This window comes from Pelodiscus sinensis, chromosome 21 (assembly GCF_052426305.1).
Source record: "Pelodiscus sinensis isolate ZL-2025 chromosome 21, ASM5242630v1, whole genome shotgun sequence".
Classification (NCBI taxonomy): Eukaryota; Metazoa; Chordata; order Testudines; family Trionychidae; genus Pelodiscus; species Pelodiscus sinensis.
Genome location: NC_143072.1, coordinates 13885456 through 13897821, shown reverse-complemented (window position 1 = coordinate 13897821; position 12366 = coordinate 13885456). Strand labels below are relative to the sequence as shown.

At 56.9% G+C, this 12366-nt stretch overlaps 1 protein-coding gene across 2 annotated transcripts in view; it reads right to left on the bottom strand.

Moving 5' to 3' along the window:
* The window catches only part of LOC102454835 (Na(+)/citrate cotransporter-like), a 41869-nt gene extending 33827 nt beyond the window's left edge, over positions 1-8042 (bottom strand). For both annotated transcript variants that reach the window (XM_075904904.2, XM_089772099.1), the window contains exons 1-2: positions 7905-8042; positions 6946-7111 (exon numbers count right to left, since the gene is read on the bottom strand). In XM_075904904.2, coding sequence (XP_075761019.2) covers positions 6946-7111; positions 7905-7978 — 240 coding nt within the window. In that variant the 5' untranslated portion in view covers positions 7979-8042. The remainder of the gene's footprint in view (positions 1-6945; positions 7112-7904) is intronic.
* Between the last annotated feature and the right edge of the window lie 4324 nt (positions 8043-12366).

Below are 12366 nucleotides of genomic sequence, written 5' to 3'. Positions count from 1 at the left end.
ATCCCAGGATATATAAATGGCAGTTCTCTAGTTCCTTAGGGGAAGGGAAGGAACAACACTCCTACCAGAGAGTTATTTTATTCTCCAAGAAACTATTCTTTGATACACAGCTGGTGCAATCTGATAAATTTTAAAGGCAAAAATATACTCTTCAGAGATGGCATCCTGGCCACATTGAAGTCAGTCAATTTTTGCCACAGACTTCAGTGGTATTAAATACCTGCAACTCTCCATTGGAGTTAACTGGATCCAGCCCATCTCTACAAGAAGCCAAATCCTGAAAGAGACATTTGATCTTTACAGCTCAACCAGTTACTCAGAAACTAGCCTAAGTGAACATTCCTGTCACAGCTTAAAGCCTCGCCTGGAAAACAATGCATAGGCAAATCTAGGGGCATTGTAAATGCACAAAGGCTGCAGGCTAAAGTGTAGCATGCGGGAAAACCAGAATTCCCAGAGAAATGGCTAACCTAAATGTTCACATGCCAATTGGCATTTGATTCAAGCAGGAGATTCCATGCCTAGTAGCCAAGCTGTTTAGAAGCAATTCATGATTTTGGATGGCTCCACTTGTAGGTTCTCATCTGAAGACACTGCTTTTCACAGGACAGATAATGGCTTTCTGAACATCAAGTATCTTTAAGGTGTCTCAAACTCTTGACAACTGAGGTACCCCAAATCACTTGCAAACACTTGAAAATCTTGGTGTCATCTTTCTTCTGAGGAGGGGCACTATATTAGGGTATGTCTACACTACCACCCTAGTTCGAACTAGGGTGGTTAATGTAGTCATACGAACTTGCAAATGAAGCCCGGGATTTGAATTTCCCGGGCTTCATTTGCATGTTGCCGGGCGCCGCCATTTTTAAATGCCGGCTAGTCCGAACTCCGTGCCCGCGGCTACACGCGGCACGGACTAGGTAGTTCAGATTAGGCTTCCTATTCCGAACTATCTGTACACCTCTCCTCTCCCAGCATCACCCTGTCCCCCCTCCCACTGACACCTCCCCTCCTGCCCTTTTTCTCATTGTCTCCACTTGCTCACCCCCTCCACCCCCGGCATTTGAATCTCCTCCACCCTGTCCCTTGGTGCCTTCCCCTTTCTTCTCCTGACCTACTCCCCTCCCATCAGCACAAGCCCCTTCCTCTCCCACCCTTTCCCCCTATTCTTCCCCTCCCTTCCCTTCTGCCTTCCAGTTTGCAGGGCTGGAGTCTGCTGCGATCGGGCCCCAGAAGTCCCTGCAGCCCGGGCTCCAGACCACGTGCCGGACCTGGACCTGGGCCGCTTGCCGTTCAGAGCACCGGCCCATCACAACACGACCACCCCACCAGGTGCGCTCACCACCATCCCGCCTCTAGCCAGGCTCTGATCCCCCACGCCCCACTCGGCACATCTCCTTCCTCCTCCTTCCCCACTTCAAATCTGGCTGTTTTAAAAAATGGCGCTGCAACGCCACACCGACGTGGCACCACCCCCTCTGCTGCGCCACACATGACTTCACCCCCGGTGCAGCCCTGGCTCCACCCGGGTTGACGGCGCATGCTCGCGCCTCTCGCTGCCATGCCTGCTTTTCCTTCCCCCGGCTCAGTACCTTCCCTGGCAGGGGTCAGCTTTCTGGCCTCCTCGTCGGAGTCCCTCAGCCCCGTGGGGTCTTCTGGCGGGGCCGTAAGTGCCAGCAGCACCCCTACCGGCTCCAGTGCAGAGGTGTGGAGCCCAGTGGCTCTGTCCCGCCGGGCCAGTCCACCCCTGCATTAGGGTGTGCCTAATGCAGACTAAGCAGGCACCGCACTGGGGACCACGGCTATACTGGAACAAAATACTATACTCCGAGAGGCTCTCAGGGACAGACCCATAGTCTCCTATCGACAATCACCTAACCTCAAGAAGATTCTTACCAACAACCACAGGACATACCACATTAATACCAACACTGGAACTTTCCCTTGCAACAAACCCCGTTGCCAACTTTGAACTTTGTCCACATATTTACTCTGGTGACACCATCACTGGACCTCACCATGTCAGTTATATGATCAAGAACACATATTCCTCTTTATCCAGAAATATAATTTATGCCATAATTTATGCCAACAGTGTCCTTTTGCTGTGTATATTGGACAGACTTCTCAGACACTTTGCTAAAGAATTAATGCCCACAGATCAGACATCTTCGCAAGGAAAAACCAGTTGCTTTTAATTTCAGCCTACCTGGACATAGTCTTAACGACCTAACTCCATGCATCTTACTTCAAAGAGACTTTAACACCAGATTACAGAGGGAAACTTCAGAACTTTCTTTCATGCTTAAATTTGACACTTTATGAATGGACCTTAACAAAGATGCTAATTACCTTAACTATTACAAAGATAGCTTCCCACTTATCACCCCTGATTAGCCATTCATTGACTCAAGTAGATATTCCCTCCCCCCACCCCACCATCTGTACTAAATCTGATTTGTCAGTTTACTAATGTGTTCACTTTTTTCATTGTATTCCTTTGGTATATATGGTCATGCCAATTCTCTTCCAGAATATGATCTGAGGAAGTGGGTCTGGCCAACGAAAGCGCATCAGCTCATCACCTATTAAACCATCTTATTAGTCTTTAAAGTGCTACATAGTTTTTCCTTTTGTTTTAGCAAGATCAGACTAACACGGCTACCTCTCTATTACTATTAAAATATCTATGTCTTTATAACGTGGTCTGAGGTCTTGCAGCAATAGCGAAGTGTCAGAATTTACATAATGTGATTGCATTTGGCCGCTGTGAAAAATAGAAACAGCGTTGAGAGGCTAAAGGAGAATACTACTCTTGAACAAATCTCACAATAGAGAACAAACACAGGTTATTTAGAACACGAAGTCAATAATTTACTTAAAGTTCAAAAAGACAACAATGCTTATAAATTAACTCTTATAGACGCAGTCAATTCAAGCACAGCCCTGCTTAGAAAACTGAAAAACAAGCACTAAGGTTACGAAAATATAGTTATGATTAACACTAACAACTGTACAATGTTGATTTTGCTTCTTTGAACAGGGGGCAGAAAACATAACATTCTGGCCTCTTGAAGAGCAGTTGTGAAAGTGATCATTGATGGAAATTCCTGTTAAGCAATCCTGCAATCTCCTGGAAAAATGACACAATGTTTATGCCTCATGCTCAAAAAGTACAAAACACCTCACTAGACTCTTATTAAATCACACATCGCTACTCTTGTACATCACAGCCCTATCGCAAGCTTTGGCATCGATCCTACAATATTTGCCATGTAGCTCCGGCAAAATACCTTCCACGGGCCAGATGTGGCCTGCCAAGCCACCAGATCCAGCCCAGAAGAGTAATGTTAGTTTAAACCAAAGGGTTTGATTCGAACTAATGCAGCCCGGAGCGCACTTCCTGGTTCGAATCAGCTGGCGATCGGAATAGTGCACAGGTGAGATTATGCTAATGAAGCGTGGGGTATTTAAATCTCCACTTCATTAGCAATTTCGGTCGCCTACATTTGCATCCCTATCTTGAGATAGGGAGCAAGTGTAGACGTACCCTCAGGCTGACCAAAAGGCAGGGCTGAAACAAAGGCAGGTAAACCAGAAGGGATGGCATTTATTGTTGACAAATATGCCTGAGGTTTTTCTGAAGTTTAAAATATACCAAGCATTGTAGGTCAATCAAAAATGACTAGTTGTAACATTATTATTAGAGAAGGTCCTACAAACTATGCCAGACCATAATATTTGGTGCAAACATGTGTGGCAGATTTTAACAAAGAGACAGAAAAGATAAAAGGCCTGATCCTTGAGGTTTTAACTGGCATAGTTCCAATGAACTCAAAATACAACAGTGGACAATTGATGTGCAGTTGTCCTAAATCATCGGACACAATGTTTCACTTTTCACCTCACCTTCTCCAAGATTAATAATCATGGTGCACATCTGTGGAGGTTGGCATGAGAAGATCTCAAAGCTCTTCACAAATATCAAATGTCATACCACACCCATGTTATGCCAGTTTTACAGAGGGGAAAACTGAGGCATGGAGGCAGCAACACAACAGGTCAGTGGTAAAATCAGGAGAGGAGGATGCTTCTGACAAAAACCTATGAACATAGGCTGAAACTTGAAACAATGTCTTCGTGGACCAACAAACTTGGTATCTAAGCTGTAACACTCATAAGGTTAAAAAATGGCATGTTTGAGTCTGTGGGTGATGCAGATCCTAGTACTGAGGGTACGTCTACACTACAGCGCTAGTTCGAACTAACTTAGTTCGAATTAGTTAATTCGAACTAAGCTAGTTCGAACTAACGCATCTAGAACTAAAAACTAGTTCGAACTAGCGTTTTGCTAGTTCGAACTAGTAAGTCCACATTGAGTGGACTCTGAACAGGGCTTAAGGATGGCCGGAAGCAGTGCCGGCAGGGCATAAAAGGAGGACTTAGAGCATGGAGATACTGTCTCAGGCTAGCCGAGGGCTGCGCTTAAAGGGTCCCGACCCCCACCCCGGACACACAGTTCTAAGGGGTGCCCCGCTTGCAAAGAAGTTCTGGCTTGGAGTGCCCTGAGTGCCCACACTGGGCACATCACACCACTCGGCCATCAGCCCGGCTGCACTTGCCGCAGGCTGCCATCTGGGGAGAGGGAGTAATTGGGGGGCTGCAGGAGAGCTTCCACCCCCAGAAGCCCGCAGAGCCAGCCCAGTCCTCCCCATCGGGGGCTCGTACCCCATTCCTCCCTCACCTCCTTCCACTTGCCCTTCCCTAGCCCCCCTTCTTATTGATGTACAAAATAAAGATAACGTTTCTTCCAACATTGACTCTGTCTTTATTGAACAAAACTGGGGGAGACTGGGAAAAGGAGGTGGGAGAGGGGAAGAGAAAGGCTGGGAGAGGGGAGGGCAACTAACATGATCAGGGGTTGGGAACAGGTCCCAGATGAAGAAAGGCTACAGAGACTGGGACTGTTCAGCTTAGAAAAGAGGAGACGGAGGGGGGACAGGATAGAGGTCTCTAAAAGCAGGGGTTGGGTGGAGAGGGTGCATTCAGAAAAGTTCTTCCTGAGTTCCCATCAAGAAGGACTAGAGGACACCAAAGGAAAGGAATGGGTAGCAGGCTTGAAACTAGTAAGAGAAAGTTGTTGTTCTTGACAAAGCAAAGAGTTAACCTGTGGAACTCCTTGCTGCAGGAGGCTGTGAAGGCTACAACTAGAACAGAGTTTAAAGGGAAGTGAGATAAAGTCATGGAGGTTGGGGCCATGGAGTGGTATTAGCCAGAGGGTAGGAGTGGTGTCCCTGCCCAAAGTTTGTGGAAGGCTGGAGGGGGATGGCACGAGACAAATGGCTTGGTCACTGTCTTCGGTCCATCCCCTCCAGGGTCCCTAGGGTTGGCCGCTGTCGGCAGACAGGCTACTGGGCTAGATGGACCTTTGGTCTGACCCAGGACGGCCATTGTAAGCTCAGGGCTCAGGGTCGGGGGTCTCAGTGGACCCCCTTGATTTTCATGCACACCTGCTCCTGGGTGGCCAGGCTGGCAGCTCTCCTGCCCTAGCCGGCCACTTTCCTGTGCCTAGTGCGGAGATCGTGGACGAGGTCCACGATGTCTGCACTAGCCCAGGAAGGTGCCCGCCTCTTGCGGTCCAGGGCAAGCTCCCGGGAGCTGCCAGCCTGGTCCCGGCAAGAGGGGGTGGGCTGGCGGGCATCGGGTGGGTGGCTCTGTGCCGTGCCAGGTGCAGGGTCTGCTAGCTGGGTGCTGGCAGGCTTGCACCTGGCACGGGCACCGTAGCCAGCCCGTGCCCCTTTAAGGGGTCCGGGGCCGGGAGGGGGGCATAGAGTTTCCCTGGTGTTGGCCAGAGTGGCCACCAGGGAAACCTGGGGAGGGCTAGCCTCCCACTAGTTCGAACTAAAGGGCTACACAGCCCTTAGTTCGAACTAGCTAGTTCGAACTAGGCGTTAGTCCTCGTAAAATGAGGTTTACCTAGTTCGAACTAAGCGCTCCGCTAGTTCGATTCAAATTCGAACTAGCGGAGCGCTAGTGTAGCACCTATTAAAGTTAGTTCGAACTAACGTCCTTTAGTTCGAACTAACTTTGTAGTGTAGACATACCCTGAGGGATTTCTTACGACCAGTTAGTATCTGCATTCATTCTATTTGAGAGGCTCCTACTGTGAGATTTACTATCTAGTGGTATAGCCTGGGATATTCATGCATTTTTTAAGGGTTATCCTGCAAGTGATGCCTATCCAGTCCTTAAAACTTGAAATTTACTAATACTGGTCATCCAAAGAGGCGCTCCAGTTCAGGTAGTAAAGGGTTAAAAACCATCAACACCGCATTTGAACTGGTTGAAACAACTCCCCTCTGCAGACTTCTCCGCAGAAGTCCATGCATTGCCCTTCCTGGTTTAGGGAGTGAAAGGCTACATTGACCAGGGTTTTGGAGCTGGCGAGCCCTAGTGTGGCCAGCTACCCAGAAGGACTTGTTGGAGGTGCAAGGGGTTCCCCGTTATTCTCCTCGATGGATGCTGGGCGCTGAGAAATGGATCCCCCAAGCCTCTGACAGCCCCATGTTGCTTCTGGGACAGGGGCAAGGACCAAGCCTCATCATGACCTCTGGAGAGCCCCCAGCGCTGGCTGGCTGCAGGGGGGAACAAGCAGCCGTGGGCAGGAGTTCAGCACAGACACCAGCATCCCCTGGTACTGCTCGTGCAATTAACAAGGGTTGGGGGGAGGGGCCTCCTGCAGGAAAACCAGAGTAAGAGGGACTTTGCTAGCAGACAAAAGTGACCTCAGTATTAACCCACAGTCCCCTCGCCCCCGCCCCCACACACCCTGCTGGCCAGTCCTGAGACAGGTGCGACCCCTCCAGTGCCTAGATAGCCAGGGTTCCCAGGGCAGAGGAGCTCCCCCAACCCCTCCCAGGGAGAGGAGCCCCCAGAGGCGCTTACCCGGGTGGGGATGAACAGGAGCAGCGGCAGCATCAGCAGTGGTGTGCCGAAGAGAATGACGCAGGACTGGATCCGCAGCAGGAATCTCAGGTACGGCGGGGCCATGGCCTGAGGCGCAGCGAGGGGATCCGAGCTTGGCGTGGCTGTGGCAGCAAGCGAGCAGGACCTGGTAGTAGAGGATGGTTTAAATACTCCGGCTTGTCCTGCTCTGCCACTGTGCCATGTCGGGCACAGCGTCCCCTCTGGGCACAGCCCCCTCCTCCTATCTCCCTGTTCCTCTACAGCCCCTCCACCCATCCTCTTACCTGCCCCCCGCCCTGGCCACATACAGCCCCTCACAGTCTCCCCCCTCTTATCTTACCCCCCTTGGGCTGCTCACAGCCCTCCCGCCCCTCCTCTAATCCCCCTACTATTTCTCAAGCCCCCCCCCCCCAGCCCTAGGCCACTCACAGTCTTCCCCCGGTGGTACCTCTAACCCCTCCACGCTGGGGCCACTTTCTCCCCACACCCCTCATCTACCTCTGTCACTGGGGCCACTCACAGCACCTCGTCTAGCCCCCCCCCCCAGCCCTGGGCCACTCACAGCTGCCCTCTAACTGTCCCCCAGTCCTATGCCACTTGCAGCCCTCCCCTGCCCCTCTAACCTCCAGCCCTGGGCCACTCACCCCTCATTTACCCCTCCCCCAGCCCTGTGGCATACTCACAACCCCTGCTCCACCCCCCCCACACACACTGTCACATGGCCTAACTCCCCATCCCTGGGCCATTCACAACCCTTCCTGCCCCTCATCTAACTCCCGCCCCCCACCTGACCCACTCGCAGCCCCCCCCGCTGCCACCAGGATACCAACCCGAACCCTGTGAGTCACTCACAGCCTCGCCCACACTGCTCCTCATCTAACCCCCCCAACCTTGTGGGCCACTCACAGGCACCTCTCCCCCACCGCCCCTCATCTCACCTGCCCAGCCCTGTGGGCCACCCTCTGCTCCTCCAACTGCCAATTGTCCGACCTCCTCCAGCCTTGTGGAACATTCACAGCCCAGCCGCACTGCCCCCCGTCTACCTCCCCCCAGCTCTGTGGGACACTCACAGCCCAGCTGCACTGCCCCCCGTCTACCTCCCCCCAGCTCTGTGGGACACTCACAGCCCAGCTGCACTGCCCCCCGTCTACCTCCCCCCAGCTCTGTGGGACACTCACAGCCCTGCCACACTGCCCCTCGTCTACCTCTCCCCCAGCTCTGTGGGACACTCACAGCCCAGCTGCACTGCCCCCCGTCTACCTCCCCCCAGCTCTGTGGGACACTCACAGCCCTGCCACACTGCCCCTCGTCTACCTCCCCCCCAGCTCTGTGGGACATTCACAGCCCAGCCGCACTGCCCCCCGTCTACCTCCCCCCAGCTCTGTGGGACATTCACAGCCCAGCCGCACTGCCCCCCGTCTACCTCCCCCCAGCTCTGTGGGACACTCACAGCCCAGCCGCACTGCCCCCCGTCTACCTCCCCCCCAGCTCTGTGGGACACTCACAGCCCTGCCACACTGCCCCTCGTTTACCTTCCCCCCCAGCTCTGTGGGACACTCACAGCCCTGCCACACTGCCCCTCGTCTACCTCCCCCCCAGCTCTGTGGGACACTCACAGCCCTGCCACACTGCCCCTCGTTTACCTTCCCCCCCAGCTCTGTGGGACACTCACAGCCCAGCCGCACTGCCCCTCGTCTACCTCCCCCCCAGCTCTGTGGGACACTCACAGCCCAGCCGCACTGCCCCTCGTCTACCTCCCCCCCAGCTCTGTGGGACACTCACAGCCCAGCCACACTGCCCCTCGTCTACCTCCCCCCCAGCTCTGTGGGACACTCACAGCCCTGCCACACTGCCCCTCATCTACCTCCCCCCCAGCTCTGTGGGACACTCACAGCCCTGCCGCACTGCCCCTCGTCTACCTCCCCCCAGCTCTGTGGGACACTCACAGCCCAGCCGCACTGCCCCTCGTCTACCTCCCCCCCAGCTCTGTGGGACACTCACAGCCCTGCCACACTGCCCCTCGTCTACCTCCCCCCCAGCTCTGTGGGACACTCACAGCCCTGCCACACTGCCCCTCGTTTACCCCCCCCAGCTCTGTGGGACACTCACAGCCCTGTCACACTGCCCCTCGTCTACCTCCCCCCCAGCTCTGTGGGACACTCACAACCCTGCCACACTGCCCCTCGTCTACCTCCCCCCCAGCTCTGTGGGACACTCACAGCCCTGCCACACTGCCCCTCGTCTACCTCCCCCCCAGCTCTGTGGGACACTCACAGCCCTGCCACACTGCCCCTCGTCTACCTCCCCCCCAGCTCTGTGGGACACTCACAGCCCTGCCACACTGCCCCTCGTCTACCTCCCCCCACCTCTGTGGGACACTCACAGCCCAGCCGCACTGCCCCTCGTCTACCTCCCCCCAGCTCTGTGGGACACTCACAGCCCTGCCACACTGCCCCTCGTCTACCTCCCCCCCAGCTCTGTGGGACACTCACAGCCCTGCCACACTGCCCCTCGTTTACCCCCCCCCAGCTCTGTGGGACACTCACAGCCCTGTCACACTGCCCCTCGTCTACCTCCCCCCCAGCTCTGTGGGACACTCACAACCCTGCCACACTGCCCCTCGTCTACCTCCCCCCCAGCTCTGTGGGACACTCACAGCCCTGCCACACTGCCCCTCGTCTACCTCCCCCCCAGCTCTGTGGGACACTCACAGCCCTGCCACACTGCCCCTCGTTTACCTTCCCCCCCAGCTCTGTGGGACACTCACAGCCCTGCCACACTGCCCCTCGTCTACCTCCCCCCCCAGCTCTGTGGGACACTCACAGCCCTGCCACACTGCCCCTCGTCTACCTCCCCCCCAGCTCTGTGGGACACTCACAGCCCAGCCGCACTGCCCCTCGTCTACCTCCCCCCCAGCTCTGTGGGACACTCACAGCCCAGCCGCACTGCCCCCCGTCTACCTCCCCCCCAGCTCTGTGGGACACTCACAGCCCTGCCACACTGCCCCTCATCTACCTCCCCCCCAGCTCTGTGGGACACTCACAGCCCTGCCGCACTGCCCCTCGTCTACCTCCCCCCAGCTCTGTGGGACACTCACAGCCCAGCCGCACTGCCCCCCGTCTACCTCCCCCCAGCTCTGTGGGACATTCACAGCCCAGCCGCACTGCCCCCCGTCTACCTCCCCCCAGCTCTGTGGGACACTCACAGCCCTGCCACACTGCCCCTCGTCTACCTCCCCCCCAGCTCTGTGGGACACTCACAGCCCTGCCACACTGCCCCTCGTTTACCTTCCCCCCCAGCTCTGTGGGACACTCACAGCCCAGCCGCACTGCCCCTCGTCTACCTCCCCCCCAGCTCTGTGGGACACTCACAGCCCAGCCGCACTGCCCCTCGTCTACCTCCCCCCCAGCTCTGTGGGACACTCACAGCCCAGCCACACTGCCCCTCGTCTACCTCCCCCCCAGCTCTGTGGGACACTCACAGCCCTGCCACACTGCCCCTCATCTACCTCCCCCCCAGCTCTGTGGGACACTCACAGCCCTGCCGCACTGCCCCTCGTCTACCTCCCCCCAGCTCTGTGGGACACTCACAGCCCAGCCGCACTGCCCCTCGTCTACCTCCCCCCCAGCTCTGTGGGACACTCACAGCCCTGCCACACTGCCCCTCGTCTACCTCCCCCCCAGCTCTGTGGGACACTCACAGCCCTGCCACACTGCCCCTCGTTTACCCCCCCCCAGCTCTGTGGGACACTCACAGCCCTGTCACACTGCCCCTCGTCTACCTCCCCCCCAGCTCTGTGGGACACTCACAACCCTGCCACACTGCCCCTCGTCTACCTCCCCCCCAGCTCTGTGGGACACTCACAGCCCTGCCACACTGCCCCTCGTCTACCTCCCCCCCAGCTCTGTGGGACACTCACAGCCCTGCCACACTGCCCCTCGTCTACCTCCCCCCCAGCTCTGTGGGACACTCACAGCCCTGCCACACTGCCCCTCGTCTACCTCCCCCCACCTCTGTGGGACACTCACAGCCCAGCCGCACTGCCCCTCGTCTACCTCCCCCCAGCTCTGTGGGACACTCACAGCCCTGCCACACTGCCCCTCGTCTACCTCCCCCCCAGCTCTGTGGGACACTCACAGCCCTGCCACACTGCCCCTCGTTTACCCCCCCCCCCAGCTCTGTGGGACACTCACAGCCCTGTCACACTGCCCCTCGTCTACCTCCCCCCCAGCTCTGTGGGACACTCACAACCCTGCCACACTGCCCCTCGTCTACCTCCCCCCCAGCTCTGTGGGACACTCACAGCCCTGCCACACTGCCCCTCGTCTACCTCCCCCCCAGCTCTGTGGGACACTCACAGCCCTGCCACACTGCCCCTCGTTTACCTTCCCCCCCAGCTCTGTGGGACACTCACAGCCCTGCCACACTGCCCCTCGTCTACCTCCCCCCCCAGCTCTGTGGGACACTCACAGCCCTGCCACACTGCCCCTCGTCTACCTCCCCCCCAGCTCTGTGGGACACTCACAGCCCAGCCGCACTGCCCCTCGTCTACCTCCCCCCCAGCTCTGTGGGACACTCACAGCCCAGCCGCACTGCCCCCCGTCTACCTCCCCCCCAGCTCTGTGGGACACTCACAGCCCTGCCACACTGCCCCTCATCTACCTCCCCCCCAGCTCTGTGGGACACTCACAGCCCTGCCGCACTGCCCCTCGTCTACCTCCCCCCAGCTCTGTGGGACACTCACAGCCCAGCCGCACTGCCCCTCGTCTACCTCCCCCCCAGCTCTGTGGGACACTCACAGCTCTTCCACACTGCCCCTCGTCTACCTCCCCCCCAGCTCTGTGGGACACTCACAGCCCTGCCACACTGCCCCTCGTCTACCTCCCCCCCAGCTCTGTGGGACACTCACAGCTCTGCCACACTGCCCCTCGTCTACCTCCCCCCCAGCTCTGTGGGACACTCACAGCCCTGCCACACTGCCCCTCGTTTACCCCCCCCAGCTCTGTGGGACACTCACAGCCCTGTCACACTGCCCCTCGTCTACCTCCCCCCCAGCTCTGTGGGACACTCACAACCCTGCCACACTGCCCCTCGTCTACCTCCCCCCCAGCTCTGTGGGACACTCACAGCCCTGCCACACTGCCCCTCGTCTACCTCCCCCCCAGCTCTGTGGGACACTCACAGCCCTGCCACACTGCCCCTCGTTTACCTCCCCCCCAGCTCTGTGGGACACTCACAGCCCTGCCACACTGCCCCTCGTCTACCTCCCCCCACCTCTGTGGGACACTCACAGCCCAGCCGCACTACCCCTCGTCTACCTCCCCCCAGCTCTGTGGGACACTCACAGCCCTGCCACACTGCCCCTCGTCTACCTCCCCCCCAGCTCTGTGGGACACTCAC